Source organism: Phyllostomus discolor, chromosome 2, assembly GCF_004126475.2.
Source record: "Phyllostomus discolor isolate MPI-MPIP mPhyDis1 chromosome 2, mPhyDis1.pri.v3, whole genome shotgun sequence".
In the NCBI taxonomy this organism is placed as follows: domain Eukaryota; kingdom Metazoa; phylum Chordata; class Mammalia; order Chiroptera; family Phyllostomidae; genus Phyllostomus; species Phyllostomus discolor.
The window spans coordinates 80,864,817-80,891,703 of NC_040904.2; the positions used below are offsets into that span (position 1 = coordinate 80,864,817).

The 26,887-nt window shown below is 38.7% G+C and overlaps 3 protein-coding genes across 3 annotated transcripts in view; 2 read left to right on the top strand and 1 right to left on the bottom strand.

Moving 5' to 3' along the window:
• CMSS1 (cms1 ribosomal small subunit homolog) overlaps nucleotides 1–26,887 on the bottom strand; it is a 382,714-nt gene that overhangs the window by 53,041 nt on the left and 302,786 nt on the right. The gene's annotated exons all lie outside the window — the stretch shown is intronic.
• LOC114491089 (60S acidic ribosomal protein P1-like) lies at nucleotides 7,500–7,880 on the top strand. Its single transcript, XM_028505250.2, has one exon. The coding sequence runs from the start codon at nucleotides 7,500–7,502 to the stop codon at nucleotides 7,842–7,844; it is 345 nt and encodes a 114-aa protein (XP_028361051.1). The 3' UTR covers nucleotides 7,845–7,880.
• Nucleotides 17,675–26,887, top strand: part of FILIP1L (filamin A interacting protein 1 like) — a 289,091-nt gene continuing 279,878 nt past the window's right edge. Inside the window, 1 exon segment of the mRNA XM_028505248.2 lies at nucleotides 17,675–18,127. The gene's annotated coding sequence lies outside the window, so the exon portion shown is untranslated.

A 26,887-nucleotide genomic window follows, 5' to 3' on the forward strand; every position in this document is an offset into this window, starting at 1 on the left:
CTACATACACTGACATTTAACTCTCACATCAATCTTAAGAGATAGGTACTATTATTATAATGTTTTTCAGAGGTGGAAACCTGAGGCACTTGCCCAAAGTTAATAAAAGTCAGCGCCAGGGTTTAGATCTAGGCAGTCTTGATTCAGAGTCTACTCTTAATCGCTGTGCAATGCTGCCCCTCTAACTTTAAAAAAGCAAATTAAGTAGCTCTCCAGGGGTCCTGGTCTCTAAGCATTGTATTGGAATTCATGTAGTAGAGCATAGTTTAACATGATAAAGTATGTATTCTTTTTAAATAAATAACACTCATCTAACTGAAGCTGCTGTAAGTGCTGAGCTACACTCCACTACAACAAACAAACCCACCCAATTTGTCCAGATGTGTTAGTAACTCTCCCCCCCACCCCACCCCAGCCCATCCTACATTTTACCTGGGGAGAAAATACATTCTGCTTTGCCTAGGCCAGTCTTGGTTTATGCTTGTCATTCCCACATCTTATCTGGCTTAGTATCTGTCTTATTGCAAGGATTCTTTAATATATTAACATGTGTTACCATCCAAGTGCCGGACTGAAAATGTCATCCTCAGACTTTTCGGACCCCTGACCTCTGCTCCGCACAGCATGACTGTAACTCCCAGAACAGTCCTCTGTGTACGCATTTTTGGAAGTACCAGTGGAGAAGAGTGAGGAAGGTGGTCCTAGAAGGCTTAAATCCTAGTTCCAACTTTTGTGTTTTCCCATTTGTGAACTGAAATCATACTGCTGTGATTTATGATTCTCTTCTGGTTCAGGCCAATTTCTATTAAAAATGCTGTATCCCTGGACAAGTCAAAATTTCCAGAGTGAGGTGGAATGCTGAAGTACAGAGGCATAAGGTAAAATTAAAAATATATATAGGAGAACATGGCCTGTTATATGGGTGAGTTACATCATGTCCTCTGAGCAGAAATTTCATAAGGAAAAAGCCTATGAGGCTGCAGTTAGAGCTGCTGCACACTCACCCTTGCTATAAAGTGCGACCCCAAGGAAGAGAAATGTTACAATGGAAAAGCACACTGTTTCTATTAATACTGCCCTACAGCCTTCATAGAGACTTCAACTTCCTACTACATTACTTAACGTATGCCCTTAATGTACCTTTTGTGAATTGTTAAAAGTGGGTGTAATGCTCACATGCTCTGCTTCAGAATGCTTAACTTTCTTACCTAGCTTCTCAATGGAAAAAACAAGATCTTAACTGCCTTTTTGTGTAGCTTAGGGCAAGGTACTTTACTGTTTCATTCTTAGAGTTTCTTATTAGCAAACTAGGCTTAGAGATAGTTACCTATCACATAATTACCCACTACATTGGAAATACACAGAGAGGGATTTGTATTCGGAATGACCTTCAAGAACCACAGCTCTGAGCTCTTACATGATGATGTAGGATAAAGCTGAGATGTAACAGTCTAATGAGGTAAATAGAGAAACTAAAATAAAATTTGAATTGTCAATATTATACTACCAATTTGATGGGGTCATCATTAAATTCTTTTTTACCTTTTCCCTGATATAAAGGCAATAAATACTAACTGTAGAGATTGAGAAAATAAAGAAAAGTAAAAAGAAACAAAAATATGGTACTACTTTAAAAAGATGGTCCCACTATAAAAAGAAATCTATTATAATTTTGACACATTTACTTCTACCTTTTTCTTCTCTGTGCATATGAATATATGTATGTATATATACACATATGCACACAACTTCACAGATCTGGAATTACATAGCCTATACAAATACTTTAATATTCTATCATGAGCACTCTCCCACGTCCACTAGTCTTGGAAAACTTTTTCAACGGCTGTATAACAAAACACTATTTGCCTACATTACATTTATTTGTTCTTTTATCACTACTTAGATTATTTCCAAAAATTTTGCTTTTGCAAATATGTTGTAATACATATTTTTGTAACACTTTATGTATTTCTGACTACAATAGATTTTTAGAAGAAAATACATTGTAAAATTTTATGCATGTTCTTAAGGGTTTTAACTTAGGGAATATTTACAAAAGGTTTTGGATCCATTTTCAAGTCATCAACATGTGTAAAAAATACCTTGTTGCAACACCCACCACAAACACTGAATTTTTAACCATTGCTAAGAGATTAAAATAATATTGCATTTTAATTTATATTCACTGAAGGGTAAATATTTTATTGTTTTTATTGGCCGTGTTCCTTATATGAATAGAATGTACTTAACTTTTGTTCATTTATCAAAAAGAGTTTTAATGGTTTCCTTATCAATGATATGAGTCTTTTAATGTTAAGGTTAATTTAAAAATTATTTTTGATCTACAGATGTTTTAAATTGTAATGAGATCAAATATATCCTATTTTTCATTGCAATTATGCTTAGAAAAATTCTCCCCATTCCAAAACAGACACTTTAATCTAGTTTTCTTACAAATTATTATAACAAATATTATTGTTTTATTATCAGAAAGTCTTGGTATTAAAAGCAGTAATTTATAAGAAGGAACACAGGTTTTGAAAGACAGAGATTTGAGGGAAGCAAAAAGTGATAGCACATATCCTTAAGTCGAGGGAGAGAAGGGAAAACTATAAAAATAAATAGATACAAAAACTCAAGTGAGCACAGCAGTTTGGACAATGACATAGTACAGCAATCAATATCCACATCAATGATTCAGATCTCAATAATGAATGGTTAAATTTTATTTTTTTAAAAATGTGTTAATGTTTTTAAAATAAAAAAAGACTTTATCTATTTATTTTTAGACAGAGGGGAAGGGAAGGAGAAATAGAGGGAGAGAAACATCAATGTGTGGTTGCTTCTCGCATACTTCCCCACTGGGGACCTGGCCCACAACCCAGGGATTGTGTCCTGCCTGGGAATTGAACTGGTGACTCCCTGGTCCGCAGGCCAGTGCTCAATCCACTGAACCATGCTAGCTAAGGCCAAAATTGAAATAATCTTTTTTTTTTAACATTTAATTTTAATCCTATGAAGTCTATTTTGTTGTATGGTGTAAAGTGAAACTCTAACTTTATTATTTTCCCAAATAGTTAATCAACTGTCCTGACATCTTCCTGAATGATGCTTCCCTACCTTCACTGTTTTGTCATAGCATTTCCATTTAATTAAAATGTAAAGCATACACCCTGGCTGGGTAATTTGGTTGGAGTGTCATCTGATATACCAAGGTTGTGGGTTTGATCCCTGGTCAGGGCACATTAAAGAATTAACCAATGAATGCATAAATAAGTGTAACAAGAAATCAATGTTTCCGTCTCTTAAAAAAATGAATAAACTCTTTGAAATAAACAAATAAAAACATAAAGCATAACTAGGCTCTGGTTCCACTGATCTGCCTCTGAGTCTTCTGTGGGCACCATACTATAATATTATTTAAAAAAATATATTAAAAGCCCTGGCTGGCATAGCTCAGTGGATTGAGCGTGGGCTGCAAACCAAAGCATCTCAGGTTTAATTCCCAGTCAGGGCACATGCCTGGGTTGCAGGCCATGGCCCCCAGCAACTGCACATTCATATTTCTCTCTCTCTCTTTCTCCCTCCCTTCCCTCTCTAAAAATAAATCAATAAATAAAAATCTTAAAAAAATTTTAAAATTCAGTATTCTATCAAAAAACAACTCTCTAAAAATATATATATATTGAGTTTCCTTCTCTTTTGTATCCCTACATGGCTATCACATTAGGGTACAGTGAATAGCTAGAAAGGCTGGAGCTCCAGATTCAGGCCATAATCTTTGAAAGAGCTGGGAAAGTGCCAGGGACAGATGAAGGTCAGTAAGGATGTAGGTGTGGAGGGTAAGCAATTTTGCTCCAGATGTTCGAATATACCTCTGTCACTCAATAACTCTTCAGCTTAGAATAAGTAAATTCACCCTCCTGTGCCATGGTTTCCTTATATAATGAGGTTGTTGAGAGGATAAAGTGAATTAGTTTAAAACTCTTAGACCAATGTGTAGCCCATGGCAAACATCATTATCACTTATTTGAAGCCATCTTCCACCTTCATCATGCTACTGAAATTACTCTTGCAAAGGACATCAATGATTCCCTAAATGTCAAATCAATGTGGCACAAGGATTAAAATTACAGGTTGCCTATAATTTTAGAATCAGGTTGCCTGCATTAAAATGCCTTCTCTGCCATTTATAAGCTGTGTGACCTGAGAAAAGTTACTTGCTCATTCTGTGCCTTAATTTCCTCATTTATAAAATGGAGGTATTAATAGTTCATACCTTATAAGGCTGTTAAACGGAATCCTGATATGAATGTAAATTGCTTTGCACACAGTCTGGCACACAAGTTAATTCTCAGGACATGGTCCCCATAACCATCATTTTAGTTGATTGCTCTGAATATTTGACAATATTGTTGACCTTCAACTTTTTGACACTCCTCCTTTGTTTTCTGGAATACTATGGTTTGGTTCTCAAACATCACTTTGCACACTGTCTTCTTTTACCTATCCCTAAAATTGCTGGCATTCTCCAAGTTGCCCTATTCTTTAATGACCATACACTTTCTTCATGTTCCTTCTCCTAAGATAGAAGTTGGCAACTTTTTATTAGAAGACCAAATAGTTAATACTTCAGGCTTCTGGGCCACACAATCTCCACACATTGAATCATGAAACCATCCACTGAAAATATATATATGACTATAGTACAATAAAACTATAGTACAATAAAACTTTATATACAAAATAGGCAGCCAGCCCATGGGCCACAGTTTGCCAGCACCTCCTCTAGGTATCGTTACAGCTCAGGCATCACCTAATTAGACCACTCTACATAGCACATCTGTCCTTCCTCCTGGACTGCAGGCTATCTGAGCTCCGGGTGTCTTTTCATCCCCGTGTGCTTTGCATGTAGCAGAGAATCTGGAGGACACAGTCAAAGAACATTTCCTGAAACACAGGATAAGACGACCACATAATATCAATCTTAACAGTTAAAAACTTTGTTGTGCTACAAGGAACAAGGAATTTCTTTCATGTGAGCCCTTCAGTAGCTACCAAGACAAACTACAGAGAAGACCTCATAGTCTGTATAACACATCGAAACATCTAATAGAATTAATCTTTCTTTTCCAAATGTGAGAGGGAAATTCAGGTCTGGGAAATTCAGGTCCAGAAAATTCACAATTTCAAGGACCAAGTAATACTGCAGACATCAAAATAGAGCTGTCCAGCATGATCTATAAAGCAGGACACACTTTATAGGAACTGAGAAACAGCTGTTTCTCCATTTCTGTTTTAAAAAAGGAAGTGGCTACAGGGTTCAGGAGTATATGCTAAACATATGGAGAGAATTTACTTGCTTGAAATGTGATGTGGAGTTGACAAAGGGCTCAGTTTGTAAGAGATAATGTCTTGGTGGGTGAAATTAAGAGGACAAAAAGTAAGTATACAGAGTCATTTCAGCATTGTGATGAATGGAAAAGGAAACTCCAATAAACACTGAAGGGAAAAAAAGAAAAGTTGAAGCTGAACGGAACTGAATATACCCCAGGGAAGGCACTAATGACAAGAACCATGTATCACTTGCAATAATAATGGATTTATTAAAATAAATTTCAGATAAAGATGACACTGGTTTAGGAGAACATATGGAAACCAAGATGTCACTCAAAAGTAAGTGTGAATATTGAGTTTCTCTAAATATAGTGTAGAGAATCCTGTGGAGCTAAGAATGCCTGGGAAATATATTGAAGACTCTGAAGGAGAATTTTAGAGTTCTGGAATACACTTAAAAGTAGGTAGTAAGTAGACAAAAAGAACCATGTTAAACTTATTCCTTTTAATTTCCGTGTTCAAACTTAACCAGCAGTGATATATTTAGTATAATTAAACATTTGCTGAACTCCTTTTATGGCCAATTACTCATTTTGTGTGACTCAACATATTCTCTCAAGTGGCAGTTACCAGGCAGCACTCTTTAGAATGCTTTCAAATCATAAAATCATTATTGTCAAAAAAGGACCCAAGATTTTCTTAAAAAGAACAAAATGTTGGTTCCTTTAGTTTTCTACTTCCCCTTCCCTCTTAGGAATTATGAAAGGACTCATTAGGTGGCCACATGGACAGTAACTCATTCATCCTTCAAATATTTAATGAGCACCTGCTATGTACCTGGTACTGTGCTAAGCCCAGAGGCAAGAGCAAGATGAATAAAATATGGTCCTTATTCGGGAAGCTGGCAAGTGAGAATGACAGATTTGCATAAGTAATTGAAATGCAATGTGATGTTATAGTGATGGAGAAAAAATATGAAGTGATGAGGTGCTTTGGGGAGGAGCGTGGCACTAGAAAGAGATAGATAGCACTAGGGAATTTTCTAAGGCGATGAAACTGTGTGTACAGTACTGCCCGTGGCGGTGGTCACAGAAATCTATGGGGGCATTGAATTCATAGAGCCTGTACGTCAAAACAAAAAGAGGCTAATTTTACTGTATGATGACTTAAAATAAAAAATACAATGTGAGAGATGCCTGTCAACAGAAACTCAGAAAATAAACTATGGTATATTTGAATAGTGGAATGCTACTGAGTAATAAAAGGAATAGACTACTGGTAAATGCAACAACATGGATAAGCCTCAAAATCATTACCAAGAAAAGCAGGATAAAGTGAAGTACATCCTGTATGACTCCATTCATGTGAACCTCTAGAGTAGGCAGCACTAACACGGAGTGACAGAGGTAGAGCAGTGGTCGCACCACACGGGGTGCGATGGGGTAGGGACCGACTGGGAAGGGATCTCAGGGAACTTTCAAGTGTGACTGAAATGTCCTAGATCTTGGTAAAAACTGATTGAAAAGTACACTTAAGACTTATTGAGTACTTCAATTTAAATTATACCTCAATAAAAAAATATGTATTCTGTGGTCTTGGCTTATCTTTCACAGCATACAATTTCTTATGGTGTTAACTTACAGTTGTAAGCAACACTAACCACCTCTGTATCATATCTTATCATTTCCCTTTTAAGAGGAATTATATTTTTTGATTTCTTAATCAAATCAACATATTTTCCAGTAATAAATCTTGTGATATACAATTAAAATGCAATGTGCAGAGTATGAAGCAGTAGAGGGGTAAGGAGGATAGAACTCGACTCTCTTTTGGTGAGGACCTGCTGGTGTATATCAGACACTTTCAAACCCATGGGTGTAGCCATAGCCTTAAACAACTACTAAACAATGTATTTCTCAGAAATATGATGATTTAATGTTTTAATAAATACAACAGAGGCCATGATACACAGCAACTCCCTTTGATAATTTCACAGCTTTGAACTAGGCCTTAAAAGGTGATTCTGGCCCCTTTCCTCAGCTGCTGGTAAGGTGCTGGGTCCTTCCGAGGAAGCTAGGGCTGCAATGGGGTGAAGCTCTCACTGCATCTGGGGACCAGCACTGCACCTAGCAGCACTCGCCTTTGCACTTGCTCACACCATGGCCTCCATTTCTCAGAGCTCGGAGCTCATCTGCACCTACTCAGCCCTTATCCTGCTTGATGATGAGGTGATGGTGACAGAGGATAAGATCAATGCCCTCATTAAAGCAGCTGGTGTAAATGTTGAACCTTTCTGGCCAGGCTTGTTTGCAAAGGCTCTGGCCAATGTCAACATGGGGGGCCTCATCTGCAAGGCAGGAGCTGGCGGACCTGCCCCAGCAGCTGGTGTGGCTCCAGTAGGAGGTCCCTCCCTTGTCACCACTGCTACCCCAGCTAAGAAGAAAGTGGAAATAAAGAAAGAAGAATCTGAGGAGTCCAATGATGACTTTTGTCTTTTTGATTAAACCTCTTTTGTAACACACTCAATAAAAAGCTGAACTCAAGGCAGGGGGGGGAGGTGATTCTGGGTTTCACAGAGTTTTGACAGTATACAACAGTCTCCAAACTCCTGTAGCAAACCCCATTTATGGAATCAAAGCAGGTAAGACCTCATTGACGTCGCTGGTTGTTGAAATAGTTTCAGGACCCAGGGAGATGGGACCGGTGACTGTTTCCATACTGGCTGAAGGAGAAGAGACAAAAACCAACCCACGGTGCTGCGGAAATAAACAGGTCTTCATAGAGATGTTTTATTTCACTTTGTGACATGTTTTGACTTCATGATTAGGACATGGTGGCAAAAATTAACAGGACCTGACACATGTTATGTTTCTGATGACTGTTTTTAGTACAGAAAACCATTATTCCCGAATGCCATTTCCTATGCTACACATCTTGCTGCGTTCAGGCCACATGGCCAGGCTTTATTTACATTGGCTATTTTATCCTTTCCTCACTCAACCCTCTAGTTTCCCTTACTTTTATGCCAAGGAACAGACACAGAGTTTTTCCTTTTTATAATTTATATATGCAGAAAATACATCCAAGTCAGGTATGCCCCTTTCATCCACAGGAAGAGTCTGGGGCCATCTGACTCATGGACAGGACAAGCCCAGAAATAGAATAAGCAATCTGGCTGAAAGGGAGAGACGAATGGAAACTTCTAAGCCAGCACACTGCTAAGGTGCTATGTCATATGAAATTAATTTTCTGAGGTCAGCAATTAGAGTCAGGTTACAGCCTAAACATCATTCTGCTTGCTAATTACTTGACCCATTACAATATTTATTTCACTGAGAAAGATGCCCAGCCAGGATTTCCAAGGGTGGGCTCGGGGGCAGGTAGAAGACAGCAAACAGTCAGAGAAATAGCTTTCTTTTATAAATAGATATGTCTCCCAGGCCCATAAGTGAAATGACTTCCTGCCTCTTTAAGTGGGGGATCAGATGTATCATGCTCCTCCTTTTCCAGCAAAATGAGATCTCAGAGCTCTTTAGCAAAGTGCAAAAGATGACTGAAGAAATTAATTGAGTTATGTTCCATCATGAGAAGCCCGGAGGTGAAATGGTAACAAAACAACCCACTGTGTAAGAAAGAGGAGGAAGCCAGGGCATGAACAGTGTGGCTAGAATGGTACAGGTATGTACCTTTGAATCTCTGAAGCCTTATCTTTCCCCAACAAAGACATTCAGAGTGGCAAGAGAAGAAATGCCAATTTCCAGATGGAGATGTTGGAATCACAAGAGTACCATGAACAGGAATGACTCTAAAATATAAGGAATAAATAAGGACAATAGCTCCCTTACTTAAAGAATGCCCAAGGGGTTGGTGGGCATGAGAAACAGTGGAAACAGTGGGTCTGAAAGCTGGTCTCCGACAACGTGAGACTACTCATGTACACTGTTATCAATTTATAAACCACTCATCAATAATAAAAATGGCAGCGGCAACTGCTGTCACCATACATTAAGTGACTGCTCTGTGCCAGGGACTGCACCGAGAGCTTCATGTCCACGACCTCACTGACAAGTGCTGGCTCTTCCCTTCCCACATAGCTCCCAGGTGGCCCTTTGCCATTTGGGGAAGTAATTCACCTTCTGGGATGTCCTTGAAGTTCAAGGAAGCTAATGACACATGAATAACAAAGGGGATGGTGAGGACTGTGAGGAAGGGAAGAGAGCGACCCTGTAACTGGTTTGCCCATGGGCTCTGAATCACATGAAGCTGCTGAGAAGGTCAGGGTCACCAGCTTTGACCTGGGGGCTAATGGGAAGGTTCCACAACCTCTAGCTTTCTCCCACCCTTCTTGTTCTGCCCCCAAATTGACACATGGTTAAAGAAAAGAAGGGAAAGACTGATGCCTATAGCTGAAGTGTGCAGTTCAGTGGCCAGAAACCGGACTTGTCACATGCAATCAAATCATCATAGTGTCGGTGACAGAGTTAAGACAGTTGAAAAAACAGTTACTATTCCAACTTCCAATTTTCAAGTTATTGTTGGGGCTGAAATTTCTCTCACCTCAAGTGTTTTTATTTTGGAAAATCTCCAAAGCACACTTTAGTCATATTTGCGTAATTGAAACATGAAAAAAATAGAGATGTTTTCAGCCACATTAAACTCTAACCAGATGCTCTTTAAAAGCTTTTTTGAATGTACATTACACCTTTTATTCTAGCAGAGTCATTTTATTCACCCCTGAACTGCATCCACCATAGACTAAAAATACTAACTCTTAAGAGTGATGGCAACCCACTCACACATACAATCTCCAGAGCAGATGTAAAGATCCCATTAGCCTTTCTAAGTCTCCCTCTCTACTCACACCACTGGGAATCCAAGTCCAAACCAACTTAACAAACATGCAGTGAATACTTTCTGTGTACCAGGAGCAAAGTTGAAGGGCGATAAGAAGTTGGCATGAATATAACTGACTTGCAAAGTGAAAATGACACATAAGATTCCTATGAAAAGTGTTGGGGCCAGCACCCTACCTGGCTGACCTGAAGACAGTGCCTCTGGAATTGTTTCTTCCAGTATCTATCAAGGAGAGAAGTGGTTTGGGCATTTAGAGGAAAAGCAGTGCAAAGAAAAATTGACTGGTTTCCTAGAGCCCAAGAACTCTCACGTCACCAACCTCAGGAAAAGCCTAGAGTGAGACCCGGTAGTTCATCACTCCCACAGTGTTGGATCCTCCAGCAACCACTCTGACCCTTGCCATTCTCCACAGGAGCCAGAAAGATCTTTTTTGAATGTAAATAGGATTATGTAACCTTCCAGGTTAAAACTCCACAGTAGTTTGATTTTATACTTGGAATAACACCCATATTCCCTACCACAAACCACAAGGCCCTGCCCTGACTGGGCTTCTATTGACCCCTTGGCCTCCCTGGATCCTCCTACTTGCCCCACTACACCCCAAGCCACACTGACCTCCTGGGGTTCCTAGAACTCCTTTCTTACCTCAGAGCCCTTTGGCTTACTGTTCCCACACCTGGACTGCTCCCGGTCTCGCTCCTTCACACTACTCCGGTCTCCTCTGTCATCAAAAGTAGGCCATGATTTTCTTTTACTTTTTTCTCCTGGTGCTGTTACAAATTGTAATTATCTGACTTATTTGTTAACTTGTTTTTATTTGATTCGTCCCATAGACTTTAAAACTCTAAGACAGCTGGAACCAATAACAACCGCCTTTTAACGCCATATCCCTAGTGTGCGGGACAGTGCCCCAGCACAGCAGAGTTGTAGTAAACCATCGTTAAATGGATGAGAGACGTGAATTAAATTGCAAATAATAAATTAAAAAGAAACAATATAAGAGGGACATCTTTTTATTTTATTTTATGTCTTTACCACCATAAATACTGTTATACTAAAGTAAAGCTTCGAATTCCGTTGGAAGTTTTTCATGTATTCATTTAACCAGGACCACCCTGCCTGAACTTGAGAGGCTGAGAGAATGGAGACCTAACTTATGGCTACAATTAGAAAGTTTCAAAGGGATTGCCTGAAACCACCAGGTCTGGCATATAATGCACTTTGAATAGGGGGGATTAGCCCTTTCTCATTTCATTTGTGGTTGAAAGCAGAATTGCTCTTATGTATGTATTATGTAGTTCCTTAAGAAAAATCACAAAAGAACCTTAACGTCAATCAGAACACTTAGAATGAAGACCTCACAATGTTTTCCTGGGAAGTTAGTGTGAAACTGGGCTGAATGGAGCACCTTGTTCACCCTGCCATTTAGCCCTAGTCTGGGATGATAGACCAAGGAGTTGGGAAAACTGAGAAGTGCCCTGGGTGCCTGTCCCTGCCTCCCAACCCTGCCCAATAGCTAAAAATAAGGATCTGCAATCTTCAGGCTGTGCCCTGTCTGGTTCTTCGGTCAGTAAGGACCAAGTCTGGCAGGCTTCTAGGAGTCTGGCCACACCACAGAAGGGGGCCTAGAATTGTTTTCCTGCTTAGGGATGCTCTCTGGAGCCTGGACAGGGCTCCGGGTGCTTGTCTACCAGGGGAACAGCAGCCTTTCTCCAGTGGCCTGGTTTGCTCAGCCCTTAGGATCGCTCTTTCTCCTTGGTGTGTTTACTTTCTCTGCTAGGACCATAGTTGCTCAGCATCCACTTTATTTGGATGGGGTTTAGCTTTCTTGCACAATCTTGTCTTTCCATGTTACCTGCTCCCCATTCCCTAGCTGGTACTTGGGATCTGCCCCCAATTTAGGCAACTTACCTGGAATAATACGGCAGCCACCTGCTCACATTCTCCCTGCAGGGTTGAAACACCCACTTGTAATCTAGACCACTCATCCCCATGCTGGGGCAGACTCACCCATTCTTCATCTGCACCTCAGAGCTGGCCTCTGAGGTTCCAGCATGCTTCATCAGTAACAGTGCATAGAGACACTAGTGGCCCCTTCAGCGCACAGGATAGCCTTGCTTAAACTTGGCCATTACTCTGGGGACGCTGTGACACAGCGGCTTCTCCAAGGCTTATGTTAAGTACAGGGCACCCAATGGTGTGAAATTTAAAGCCAGGTCACACAGTTTTCAAGAGTAAGACAAGAGGCTAAAATTAGATGAGCCCAGAGTTTCTTTTCAGGTGTAACATTCCAGTATCCCAGAAAAAGTCATCGGGTTCCAAATGCTATGTGTTTCCCACTGAACCTCCTTGACCATGCTTTCCTGCAAAAACACCCCTGGTGGTTCCCCACTGTCCATGGAGTATAGTTACAGCTTCTAGCATCAAAGCACCTAAGGTCTTTAACATCCTGGGAGCAAATAAAGATTGCACTTTACCTCATTCCAAGCTGGACACCGCACCCCTGACCTCCAGGCACAGGAGTAGCTTGCCACTGCTAAACACAGCACGTGCTCTCCTGCCACGTGCTTACATCACGTCCTCTGCCGAGAACGTCCTCCTGGCCCTTCCCTGGCAGAAATCACTACCCCTCCCCCAAGGTGTCCAGTTTAAATATTTCTACCCCACCCCCACCCTGTGAAGCTTCCCTACTCTGCAGCTCAGGTACACTCGGGCAGACTTATGTTTAGCCATATGTTATGACACTGGCTCAGTAAAATCAGAATTTTGATGTCTTACTAGACTGTTTTTGAGGAGCAGGATGGTGTAACATTTTATCTATACAGCACCGAGACCTTGCACAGCACATAGACCTTGCATGGCATATTGAGGGCACTTAGCAAATATCTGAGTTGAAAATTGGGTACCTATGGATGTGTATATCTGTCCTTTAGGCTATCAGAGACAACAGTTAGTAAGGCAAGCTTTGAGCTGAAAAATTAAATAGGTTCTTTGCTGATACAATGTCTCTCCTTATAAATCTTTATCAGAGGACATCTTTTAATTTCCTTTTTTTTTAGAGAGAGAGAGAGGGAGGAGGGGGAGAGAGAGAGAGAGACCGAGAGAGAGAAACAACAATGTAAGACAGCAACATTGATTGGTTGCCTTCTTGTATATGCCCCAACCGGTAATCGAACCCATGACCTTTTGGTCCACGGGGTGATGCTCCAACCAACTGAACCACGCAGGCCAGGGTGATACAATATCTCTTAATAAGATATAAAATTTACAAGAAAAAGAAAAGACAAGAATGAACTAACATTTTTAAAGAGAAGAAGGGCTGAGAGGGGATAAAGACTTCTAACTCATATTTTCCTGTTCACAAAGGAACGTCTAGCCAAGGAGAAAATATTGGTCCATTTTGAGATGTTGCTGGTATTCCTTCTCTCCTTTTTTCTCTAGTTTTCAGAGAACCCATGCCCATTTGGAAAAGGAATATAGACTTAAAACTGAAGAGAGCCATGCAATGATATATATCAACAAAGCTATTGAGTGATGATAGCCATGCCAAGAGAAAAACATTACATAATGACATCAAAATAGGACACTTGAGGAATGTCTTAGAGCTTAAGCAGCTGTCACCTGGTATTTTGGCATTCTTGAAGTATATGAAGAAATAGCCCCTGGAAACTGAAGAGTACAAATTATTTGCAAAAACAAGATTCCAAGGCCAAGAATATGTTTTCCTCATCTATCTCTATCTCTCACTTTCTTGAAGTTAAAGTGTTAGTGTCATTTTCACTTTAGAAAAACATGAAGCCCCAAAATATGTAAAATTCCAAAACATTGTGTACATGTTGGTTTCAAAGGAAGAGAGCAGCATGCCTAATTATACCACATTTTCCTAAACATACTTGTTTATTTGGAGATACTTTTTTATTTTGTGGGTTATCTAGACCTTTTATTTTTATGTATAGGTCATTAATCCCATCAGCAGAGAAGGTGAAGGAGAGGATAATATGTGACATTTAAATCTGTCAGTTTTGCTGCTGGTAAAATGTCTGTTAGGAAAAAAGTTTAACACCCTGGAATTTAAAAATGATGGATAGGTTTAATATCTGTGTTTTTCTTATTTCTTTACCTTTCAGCTCACTGAGGTGCTGTTCCAAAATTGCTTTATTCTAGGATCACTTCTTTCCTTTGTCCACTTGGTCAAAGTGGTCAGTGATGCTTCCGCTAGTTAATACACATTTATTGTGCACTGGCCGTCGGCTAGGAGCTGGGGCCGCTGTGTCGGAGGGTGCACTCTGCACTTCAGGAGCTCCCAGTCTATCAGGGGAGCGCTAAGTACGCTGGCAATTGCAATAAAGTGAGATTGAGGGCAAGGCATGGTTAAACTCTGGGTGCCTTGGGAACACTATGGAGGAACATAGCCCACCTGGGGGCGGGGGAAGAGGACAGTAGGAAGGATGGGATCTGGAATCTGGGTCAAGAAAAAGTGAGGCATGCTAGGGAGCATGGTTTCTGGTGTGCTGTGATCTAGCTCTGCTATCAAGAACCCCAAATGTCTTTTGAAAATTTTTTTTGCAACTCATCAAAACAAACAAAAGGACAAATTAGTTTAAACTTTACCATATATTTTCAAGAACTAGTACTATTTATCTCTTTCTACACTTTCCAGACATGCAGTAGTAACTGTTAGTAAAAGTTGAGCAAACAGGTTTAGGTTTTCCTGGATCATTTTCAAGTCATCAACTGACAGACTCACAGAATGTTAGTGCCCGAATGGCAGTAAGATATGACCTTTTTCAGTGCAAAACCTTTACAGAAGAGAAGTTTAGAGTCAATGAAAAAATGACTGCTAAAGGAGTAGGAATATTTTTTCTTCATATTTCTCTTCTTGGTTGCTTGCTTGCCCATGAGTAGGCAGGAGGAATATAAACTTTTAGAGAATCTGTTCCCTTTCCTTGAGGGACTAGGGCTGATGGAGCTAAAAACTGTCAGAACTGAGAAAGTAGCTGACAGGGTGGGAAGACGGGCTGCACACAGGGGCAATGAACAAATAAGAGTTTGAAGATAATAGAAACCACTGTTGGGTAAGGGAGTTACAGATGTGGAAAGGGGAAACAGCTGGACTACTCCCACAGTATTAGATTGGAACTGGAGCTCTCAGGATGCATTAATCATTGTATTTAATACAGGTAGGCAGAGTAATAGATATGGCTATGTGTGTATGTGGGGGTCTATTCCCTAGTTCTTCCGGTTGAGAGGGTCGGTAAGCAATGGGCACGTTCTAGTTCAGTGAGCACACTCGAGGCCCAGATCTTGCTTTCCATATACTGTTTTCCATAATGGACCCAGGTCTCCTTGAAGATGTAGCTAATTCCAAGGCTGGTAGAGAAAGTACAACATGCATATAGAACATTTTCTTCTGCCAGAAAGTAAGAAAGTACTCAGAAAATGTGAGGACTTGTCAAAACACAGCTTGAAGGGGTTCCCACTGAACAAATCTGAGATCATTTGGGCATCAAAATAAATAATGGTATTAGTTGATTATAGCCCATTGATTAAAATAGGAATCTGTACATGCACACTGATTAAATAAATACAAAAATAAATAGGGGAGAAGGGAAAGCTCTTTCTTGCAGTAGACAGTTTATTTGGGAGCAATATATTTACAGTCTCAAAGTATCTTTCCACAAAGATACTTTGCAAAGATATTAATTGCAAAGGGAAAAACTAACTTCACAGTGGAGAAATATGTCAGATACACCTTAACCAAGTAGGGCTGGTATGGACCAACTCCATTTATGTGTCTCCTGATACAATTAACTAAGAAGAGTGCAGCATTGCTGCTATAGCAGGGGTGTCAAACTCATTTTCACCGGGGGCCACATCAGCCTCGAGGTTGCCTTCAAAGGGCCGAATGTAATTTTAGGACTGTATAAATGTAACTGCTCCTTAACTAGGGGCAAGGAACTCTATGCTCGGACCTTTGAAAGCAACTGCGGGGCTGATGTGGCCTCTGGTGAAAACGAGTTTGACACCCCTGTGCTACAGTATTCCTGCCAAAACAATGCACAAATGCTGTCTTATTATGAGGAAACATCATTTGACCCTAAATTTGATGAACATTTTACTCTTCAAAAATATCAAATCACAAAAGACAAGGAAAGGCTGCAGAACTGTTTAAGATTCAAGGAGACCCATGACAACTAGCTGTAACACATAATCCTGGACCAAAGGAAAAAATAATTTTTCCCTTAAAACATATTATTATCACTATTATTATTTTGGTAAAAAGTTGAATGGGAACTATGGATTGGAAGTTAATACTATATCAATGTTAATTTACTGGATTTGATTGTGGCTATGTAGAAGACTGTACTTATCTTTTAGAATAGTAACCCTAAAATATATAAATTGATTCAGAGAAATATAAACACACAGACACACACACATACATATGTATACAGGGAGGTGGGGGAAGGGATGGAAGAAAGGGAGAAAGCAAATGTAAACTGCTAAAAACTGGAGAACCTGAGAAACATGTATATGGTGATTCTTTGTTATTTTTATATATTTTCTGTGTTTTAAGTTATTTTAATGGTTAAGAGTTAAAAATAAAGAGCATGGGTTTTGGTTGACTCAGATCCAATTCTGAATTCTCAGTCTAATATTTATCATCCATGAGACTCCAGGGAAGTTATTTAATTACTCTGAGCTTCGGTTTCCTTATTTCATCACCAATAAAGGACTAACATAAAGGAATGCTGTGAAGATTAAATAAGATAATGCATAAATTGAGCACTGGTCAGTGGTGGGTTTATCTGGTAGAGGACCTGATACCCAAGGAATGGCACAATACATACTTGCTGAAAAAATGAACAAGTTCCTTATTCCTGCCCCTTTCGCTCCAAATGGACCAAGTAATACTACTTAGAGAAAAGTATACTCTTCAACTTTTAGCAATCTAAGGTATGCGATTTATGAATAATATTAAACAAAAACTTGAATAATAATAAATGTCACCACACATTTGGATGTTGCTTCAAAGTTTGCTCAGCACTTTGTACTCATATTTCATGTGACACTGAATGGAACAGGCAGCCATTCAAGTGAAAGTTCAACACTGTGTTAATAATAGCGAATCTCTACAGTGCCTTGGGTTGACTGTCAAAGAAGAGGTCATGCCCTTGCTACTTAAATATCAAACAAGGCTTGCAGTGGTTCATGGCTGCAAGGTACAAAATGAGGTGCCATTTAATGTCCATCTGGGCATCTGTTCCTAAGATGCTGGCACTGCTGTGTTTGTGGTTCACAGTGTATTTGGGGAAGTGAAGGTCAGAGAAGGGGACCCAGGTTGTGACTGGGAAGTTTCTTCTCTCGGCCAAGATGTGCACATGAATTTGAAATTACCCAAGAGGGTGTTTCAGAGCTGCCTGCCAACGAGTGGTGTGTTCTAAACTGGAGAACAGCTGCTGGGCACAGGCATGCAAACACACACACAGACATACTCACAGAGCCTATACCTGCCTCAACTTGTCTGCTCTGCACAGATGGCTCCTGGCTTTTGGGTTGCCTCATTCTGAAGCCCCGTCCAGTTAGACCCTTTCTTCAGTGGAGACTGGCAAGCCGTGGGGTGAGAGATTCTGCAAGGTCGCCTGTCCTCAGAGCATGAAGGACGCTGCCCCGAAAGTGAAGAGGCTTATATTTAGTGTTTGGGCCCAGTCAGCGCTGGGCTCCCCACTGCCTCTCCTTTACAGAACTATCAGTGGCCCCTGGTTGCAAATCCTCTGTGGCTTTGAAGTTCACAGAACAAAAACTGAGAGAGTGTCCAAAAAGAAGAGAAGAAAACATTGGTGTTGGTTCCTGGATTCCACTATTGGATCTTGGTGGGAATGAGAAGAGAGGACTGCCAGGCTTGATCAAGCAAAGGTGCCTGAACAGTAAGGTAAGTGTCCCTACTGCTGCTGAGGATGGGCTTTGGGGACATTTCTGCACAATGTGACATCTGGAAACTGACACCACCACTCTCCAATAGCAGGATCTTCTGGATATTATACAAAGGGATGCATTAATCTCAGGTACAATTAAGAGCTTATGAGGATGATGACTTTTAAACTGATATGAATAAGAGCTGTTTGCAAAATAGAAGGACTATTCAGACAATAAGTTTTGCCAGAATGGTAGGCTTGAAAGGAAACCAAAATAAAAATTTAAATTATTATCCTCTTAAGAATAAGACAAATGGTTAAAAATTTAAAAAATGGTTCAGGCAAATAATCTTCCTTGTTAATAGCTTGATTTTATAAGCTGATGTGAATGATCAATATATAATTTCCAAACCATCATGATGTGATGAAAATAGAGAATTATACTGGGTAGGCTAGATTAGAGAAAAGAATTCTCTTTTCATGGAAAGACAGAAGGAACTAGTATCTTAAAACTGCAAATACATTGCATTCTTTTTTTCTTTACCTTTCTTCATATTTCTTTGATACTAAGATTTCATTAATTGTAGCCAGAATACAGAAGCATATTTTTGAGGTAGAGTTTTTGGAAGGTCTTCAGGGTTACCACCTCAAAGGACATGATTGGATATCCTTGGCACATCACATCTCAATGTCAATAGGAAATGATGCTGAATTGCTGCCAAATGATAGGGGAGAAAGTTCTGCTCACTGTATTTGCTCAAAGGGAGTACTCTTGTCAATGTTTAGGGTGACTGCATGGTTTTGAATACTGGAGCCCCAATCAACGGAGAATATATATATATGTTAGTTAAAATGCTCGACATAATGATTCTTATTTCTCTTCAAAATATATGTGACAGATGATCACATATATTTTTTTTCAATATCTGTGCAAGTCTCAAGAACTTCAAGACATGCAGTGTATACACCATACATTCATGACGTTTATGTGTGTGTTAGGTTTGTATAAAGGAGGGCAAGGAGTATCGTACTAGTGGAGAGCGCTCTCAAGTTAAGGCAATGTTCCTCTAGGTGCAACAAAAAATGCCTTTCTTGTGGTGACACTTTCCAGTATACAGGCATACCTCGTTCGATTGTGCTCTGCTTTATTGCACTTCACAGATGCCATGGTTTTTTAAAATTTTAAACTGAAGGCAAGATCCTCCACTAGCAAAATGATTATGACCCACTTCAGTGTGATACTCGCTGTATTGCAGTGGTCTGAATCTGAACTTGCAATATCTCTGAGATGATCAATCATCCCTCAGAAACAAATATTCCAAGTAAATACACCTCCACAGTATCAACTGATACTACTATGAAACTCCCATTATACTTAATTAAAAGTTAGCATACTTTATGAGCTGTTTGCTCTTGAAAATTTGTAAAGGCAGATGATGGTCACAGGTTATTCCCACTTCTTTAAAACAAATATGTAGGGCAATTAAGACAGGACTATTCTTGATGAGCATTTTCCAGAGCAATGTGGTTCGGGTTTATATGATAATGCAAAAATACCCTGTAAAAATTCTGGGCAAAGCAAAGTATTGATTATAAACAAAGAAATGTAATTTTTTAAAAGAGCTTCGTTTTGAAAAATGGGGAGAAAGTAAAGGGCCTTGTATTCTCCCTTCAGGATAGAGTTCATATTATTCTTTCTTTTAATTTAAAGCACAATTTTCAATACCAGTGACAACAGCTCCTTGCTTTTCTAAGATGTCACATTACAAAACATTTAAAAAATGTTATTTGCTTTTATTTGCTTTAGGATAGGAACTACTGACCACCAGCATTTAATAATCATTCACAATAAGCACAAAATAGCCTTCTTTCTGTTTCATTATAATTAAGGGAAGCATATTTGTAGTAAAGGGCTTAATTTGTTTTCTCATTTGTTTATTCATTCAGCAAATGTTTGAGAGCACCTACTATGTGCAGTACATGAGGCAAATATGGTTTCTATGTGCCAAGTGTAGGAATCTTCACAGAGGGGCCAATTACTAGTGCTTTGAACATATATATTGTTCATATTGTTGACCATGTAAGTGCTTTCTCCCTCCTTTCTGATTAAAAGAAAAGTTAAGGACACTCCCATAATTACATTTCCTACTTTTTGAAGGTTATTTAGTGTCTGTGAGATATGGAGACAAAGTTACACATCAAATAACCAAATAATCAAGTTGAATATACATTTTAGTGCAAGTACCTGAGCCTTCTTTGAAGGGTGTTGACATTTCTGCTGACCTAAACTACACAAAAGGCTCACATACCGATAGGTGTTCCTTTAGAATTGGCTCAGAGAGGAAGACCATAAAGAAGACATTAGGACAAAATTTGCGCTATAATCTCATAGCTATATGGGGTTCAAATATGATGGAAATTTAAGATGTTTCTATCTAATCTGTCTGTTAAAATTAGTCAATCACTGGAGGCCACATCTGACAGAGGGGCAGTATTTGGTTGGGGATACTACTCATAACAACATTGCCATTTTTATACCTATAAGTGTTAACATTGTTTATAAATCGCAGTATCAGTCACTCACCTGAGCCTATGGTGACCCTGCACAAAAGGAAAGGCAGGTCTTATTCCTTGTTCAGCAGGTGGAAAAACTACGTTTTATATGTTTAAGGGACTAGCCCAGTTAATTTCTTTCTGATGCAGTCTCATTAAGTAATTTCTCAAATGAAAGACTAGAAGAATTCTGAGTTCTCAACATCAGTACTCACAGCTCTAACCTACTTATGAGGGCGGCAGACACTGGAAACTATGCCACAAGAGGAGAGTGTCAGGCTTCTTCCCACAACCCACCCTCTTCCTGCCTCCATTTCCCTTCTAGGTAGGTACTCACACTTCAGTTCTTTCCTCCGACCTGTAAAAAATCAGGTTAGTTGATAAAACAGATAAAAGCTCCTGCTTTTTTCCTTTTGGGGGGGGGGGGGGCGGTGCAGAAACTGTATAGTATATTAGTATCTTCACCTGGATGTGAACGCAAGTGGAGTTTTAAACTGCTCATAAGTGCTACCACCGTCCTGGCAACAAAAAACACTGTCTCATCAGATCAGACCAACTGCCACCCAGTTTTGATTCTGTGTGTGGTGGAAGCATAAGTCTGTCCTTGTGAAAAGCAGTGTATTATGGGTAAGAGGGAACACAGCACAGGAAAAAAAATTCACTATGTGGAAAAATAGTAAGCATCGTTAACCAAGAGCAATATCAGACAGGCAGAGAAGAGACTGCTTAAGAGCAGTCTTAAGTGGATGAAGATCTTTTTGATAGATTTTGAGAGAGTACACTGATCTGGCAACTAAGCTCCTGAGGGTAACAGTGTATAGGCTACCAGACATATAGTTAGTACTACGTTACTAGCAATGGCCAATTAGACACACAAGACTTCATTTCTTCCTTGCATTTTTCCTGGAATTTACTGAGTACTTATTTAAAGTTTGCTGTCATTGTTTGGAGATAAGCTGCATTGTAAGCTACTGTCATTGTTAAGCTACTTTTCTCTTGTTTTGATGGCTTAAAATGAATGTCTTAGGTCTTCAAAAAGGGTCTAGAGATAATCCCTTGACTAGGAAAACAGACTCAGGGGAGGAGAACAAGGTGGACCGAGAAGAGGCTGCATCTGTGTGCTTCTTCGAGCTGCTGCTCTGTCCTGGAAACGAAGAGAGAGAGGCAGCTGCCTTTGAGCCATGGTATTAAACTACCAGGTTGTGACTAGCGACACCAACATCTTGGTTTTCAGCTACTCTGAACATCTTCACACGAAGCTATTTTAAGAACCTTTGCGTTTGATCAGGGGGCACATGGGGTTTAAGCCTTGTGTTTTCCATTTCAGTTTTAGATCCTAAGCAGGTGCAGTTAGTAGTTCAGAATTTTGAAAATTATTATTGTATATCACCCCAGCTAATACAAAAATAACATTATAATAAAGAAGAAAAGTATGTTATGGAGACGGAGACATGTTTCTTAAATAAAATTAAAAGTTTTTAGGACTTGAATTTTAGAAATCACTGATATTTTCCATCATAATTATTGTTTAGCAATTTTGGTTAAAAATATATAAAAAATAAAACCATTTGGCTAGAATTAGGATAATATATAACTATGCTCAGGCCCATTATATCCTATTTATTATTCTTAGAATATTGCTGACAAGGATACCACTGTATATTATGGACATTTAGGATTGTCTGACAACATCTAACTGTGGTTTCCATCTTTTTTTTTGTTTGCCAATGTCTACTTTACTTTTTTGATTTAATCTTTATTGTATTTTTTTCCATTACCTTGGTCCTCTTATGACTCCACATCCCCCAACTCACCACATTGTTGTCCATGAGTTCTTTCCTTTTTGCTCAATCCCTCCACCCTCTCACCTCCCACCTCCAGCTGTCATCTGCTCTCCATCTATAAATCTGTCCCATTTTCCTTGTTAGTTCAGCGTGTTCATTAGATTCCACATATATGAGCGAAATTTAGTGGCATTTGTTTTTCTCTGACTGACTTATGTCACTTAGCATAATGTTCTCCAGGTCCATCCATACTGTTGAGAAGGGTAAAGTTTTCTTTTCTCAGGCCAAGTATAATTCCATTGTGTAAATGTCGCCTAGTTATTTTATCCACTCACCTGCTGATGAACACTGGGACTGCTTCCATATCTTGGCAATTGTAAATAATGCTGCAATGAACACAGGGGTGTTTATGTTCCTTCAGATTAGTGTTTTGGGTTCTCTCAGATATATTTCCTGAAGTAGGGTTGCTGTGTTAAAACATAGTTCCTTTCTTAATTTTTTGAGGTATCTTTCCATACTGCTTTCCACAGGTGCTGCACCAATCTGCATTCCCACGAACAGTGCAAAATGGTTGCCCTTTCTCCACATAATTGCCAGCACTTGTTGTTTGTTGATTTATTGGTGATAGCCATTCTGACAGGTGTGAGATGATATCGCACTGTGGTTTTAATTTGCATTTCTATGATGATTAGTGATGTTGAGTATCTTTTCATTTGTCTATTGGCCATCTGTATGTCCTCTTCGAAGAAGTATCTATTCAGGTCCTTTGCCCATTTTTCAATTGGGTTGTTTGTTGTTTTGGTGTTGAGATTTGTAAGTTCTTGATAAATTTTGGACATTAACCCTTATCAGATGTATTGGCAAATATGTTCTCACATCCTGTGGGTTGTCTTTTTATTTTGTTGATGGTTTTCTTTGCTGTGCAAAAACTTCTTAGTTTGATATAGTCCCATTTGTTTATTTTTTCTTTTGTTTCTCTTGTTTAGGGAGATACGTCCTATAATATATCTAAGAGCAATGTACCAGAGTCTGGTGCCTATGCTTTCTTCTACAATTTTTATGGTTTCATGTCTAACATTTACGTCTTTGGTCCATTTTGAATTTATTCTTGTGTGTGGTGTAAGAAGGTGGTCTAGTTTCATTTTTCTGCATGTATCTGTCCAATTTTCCAAACATTATTTATTAAGTAGACTATATTTAGCCCATTGTACATGCTTGCTTCCTCTGTTGAGTATTCATTGATTCTAAAGGTGTGGGTTTATTTCTGGGTTCTCTATTCTGTTCCATTGATCTATGTGTCTGTTTTTATGCCAGTGCCATGCTGTTTTGATTTCTATGGCCTTATAGTATAGTTTGATATTAGGTAGGGTGAGTCCTCCAACTTTGATCTTCTTTTTCAGAATTGCTGTTGCTATACAGGGTCTTTTGTGGTTCCATATAAATTTTTGAAATATTTGTTCTGTTTCTGTGAAATACATCATTGGAATCTTGATAGGAATTGTGTTGAATCTATAGATTGCTTTGGGTAGTACGGACACTTTAATGTTAATTCTTCCTATCCATGAACACAGTATGTGCTTCCACTCAGTGGTATCTTCTTCAGTGTCTTATAATTTTCCAAGTACAGGTTTTTTTTACATCCTTGCTTAGTTTTATTCCTAGGTATTTTATTCTTTTTGTAGCAATTGTGAATGGGATTGTTTTCTCAGTATCCCTTTCTGTTAGCTCATTAACTGGCATATAAAAATGCAACTGATTTCTGATATTAAGTTTGTATTCTGCTACTTTGCTGAATCCATTTATTAGTTCTAGAGTTTCCTGGTGGAATCTTTGGGGTTTTCTATGCACAGTATCATGTCATCTGCAAATAATGACAGTTATACTTCTTCCTTTCCAATTTAGATGCCTTTTACTTCCTCTTGTTTGATTGCTGTGGCTAGGACTTCCAGTACTACGTTGAATAAGAGGTGAAAACAGACATCCCTGTCTCATTCCCAATCTTCAGGGGGACACTTGTAGTTTTTGCCCACTGAGTAAGATGCTGGCAGTGGGTTTGTCATATATGGCCTTTATTATGTTTAGGTGTGTTTCCTCTTTCCCACTTTGCTGAGAGTTTTTATCATAAACGGATGCTGGGTTTTATCAAATGCTTTTTCTGCATCTGTTGATATGCTCATGTGGTTTTTATTCTTCCTTTTGTTTATGTGGTGAATCACAATAATTGATTTGTGCATGTTGTACCAACCTTGCTTTCCCGATATAAATCTCACTTGATCACAGTGTATGATCCTTTCGATGCATTGTTATATTTGATTTATTAATATTTTGTTGAGGATTTTAGTGTGTATGTTCATCAGTGATATTGGCCTATACTTTTCTTTCTTTGTAGGTCTTTATCTGGTTTTGGAATTAGGATAACGCTGGCCTCATAAATGAGTTTGGGAGCCTTCCCTTCTTTTGAATGTTATGAAATAGTTTGAGAAGGAGAGGTATTAGTTCTTAGAATATTTGGTAGAATTCATCTGGTCCAGGGCTTTTGTTTGTTGGGAGTTCTTTGATTACTGCTTCAATTTTACAAGGTGTAATCTGTCTATTCAGATTCTCTGATTCTTCCTGATTTAGTTTTGAAAGATTGTATGTTTCCAGAAATTTAATCATTTCATCCAGGTTGTTCAATATGTTAGTATATAGTTGTTCCTAGTATTTTCCTAAAATCTTTTGTATTTCTTTGGTATCACTTGTTATTTCTCCTCTTTCATTTCTGACTTTATTGATTTGGTCATCTGTCTTTTTCTTGATGAGTTTGGTTAAAGGTTTGTCAATCTTGTTTTTCTTTTCAAAGAACCATATCTTGGATTCATTGATCTTTTGTACCACTTTAAAAAGACTCTTATTTTGTTTATTTCAGCTCTGATGTTTATTATTTCCTTCCTTCTACTCATTTTGGGCTTTGGTTTTCTTTTTAAAATTTCTTTATGTGTAAAATTAGATTGCTTAGAGCTTCCTCTTGTTTTTGGGATTTTTTTTTTTTTTGAGATAGGCCTGTAATGCTATGAATTTCCCTCCTAGGATTGCTTTCCTAGTGTCCCACAGATTTTGCAATGTGTCCTCATATTCATTTGTTTCAAGGTATCTTTTGACATCTTCCTTGATCTTGTTATTGACCCATTCATTGTTTAATAACATGTTATTTAACTTCCATGTCTTTGTGTGTTTTTCAGTTTTCTTCTTGAATCTCATTTCTAGTTTCATAGCATTACGGTCAGAGAAGATGCTTGACATGTTTCAATCTTCATAAATTTATTGATATTTATTTTGTGTCCTAACCTGTGGTCTATCCTAAAAAACGTTTCATGTGCACTTCAAAAGTATGTATATTCTATTGCTTTGGGATGAAATGCTCTGAAGATACCAATTAAATCCATTTGATCTAGGGTGTTGTTTAAGGCGGCTGTTTCCTTATTGATTTTTTTGTCAGGAATATCTATCCATTGAAGTTGATGGGATGTTAAAATCTCCAAGTATTACTTTATTTCTGTTGATCTCTCCCTTCATGTCCATCAAGATTTGCTTCACATATTTAGGTACATCTAAGTTGAGTGTGCAAATGTTTACTAGGGTTATATCTTCTTGTTAGGTTGTTCCTTTTATTATTAGGTAGTGCCCTTCTTTGTCTCTTACTACAGCCTTGGTTTTAAAATCTATTATGTTGGATGAAAGTATTGCTAGTCCCACTTTCCATTTGCATGAAATAATCTTTTTCCATCCCTTCACTTTTATTGTGTGTATCTTTCAATCTGAGATGGGTTTCTTGAAGGCAGCATATATATGGGTCTTGTTTTCTTATCCATTCAGCCACCCAGTGTCTCATGGATGGAGTAGATAAGCCATTTATATTTAAGGTGATTATTGATAAATATGTATTTAGTGCCATTTTATTGTTAGACTATTTTCCTCTCTTTTTTTCTTTCTTTCTCTCCTCTTCCTCCTCTTCCTCTTTCTTCTTCTTGAAGCAAACCTTTTAACATTTATTGCAGTACTGGTTTGTTATTAACAAACTCCTTTAGCTTTTTCTTCTCTGGCAAACTTCTTTTTTTTCTAGTGATTTTAAGTGATAGCCTTGCTGGGTAAAGTAGCCTTGGTTATAAGTCCTTGCTTTTAATCACCTTGAATATTTCATGTCACTCCCTTCTGGCCTGAAATGTTTCCTTTGAAAATCAGATCACAGTCTAATGGGTGCTCCCTTGTAGGTAACTATCTGCTTTTCTCTTGTGGCTTTTAGGATTCTCTCCTTGTCTTTAAAAGTTGTCATTTCATTTATGATGTGTTTTGGAGCAGGTGTATTTGGGTCCAAATTGTTTGGGACTCTCTGAGCTTCCTGGACTTGTGTGTCTTTTTCCTTTATCAGATTAGGGAAGTTTTCAGTCATTATTTCTTCAA

Excerpts from the sequence above, each read along its gene's own strand:
- LOC114491089 (XM_028505250.2), top strand. The coding sequence starts at position 7,500 with ATGGCCTCCATTTCTCAGAGCTCGGAGCTCATCTGCACCTACTCAGCC.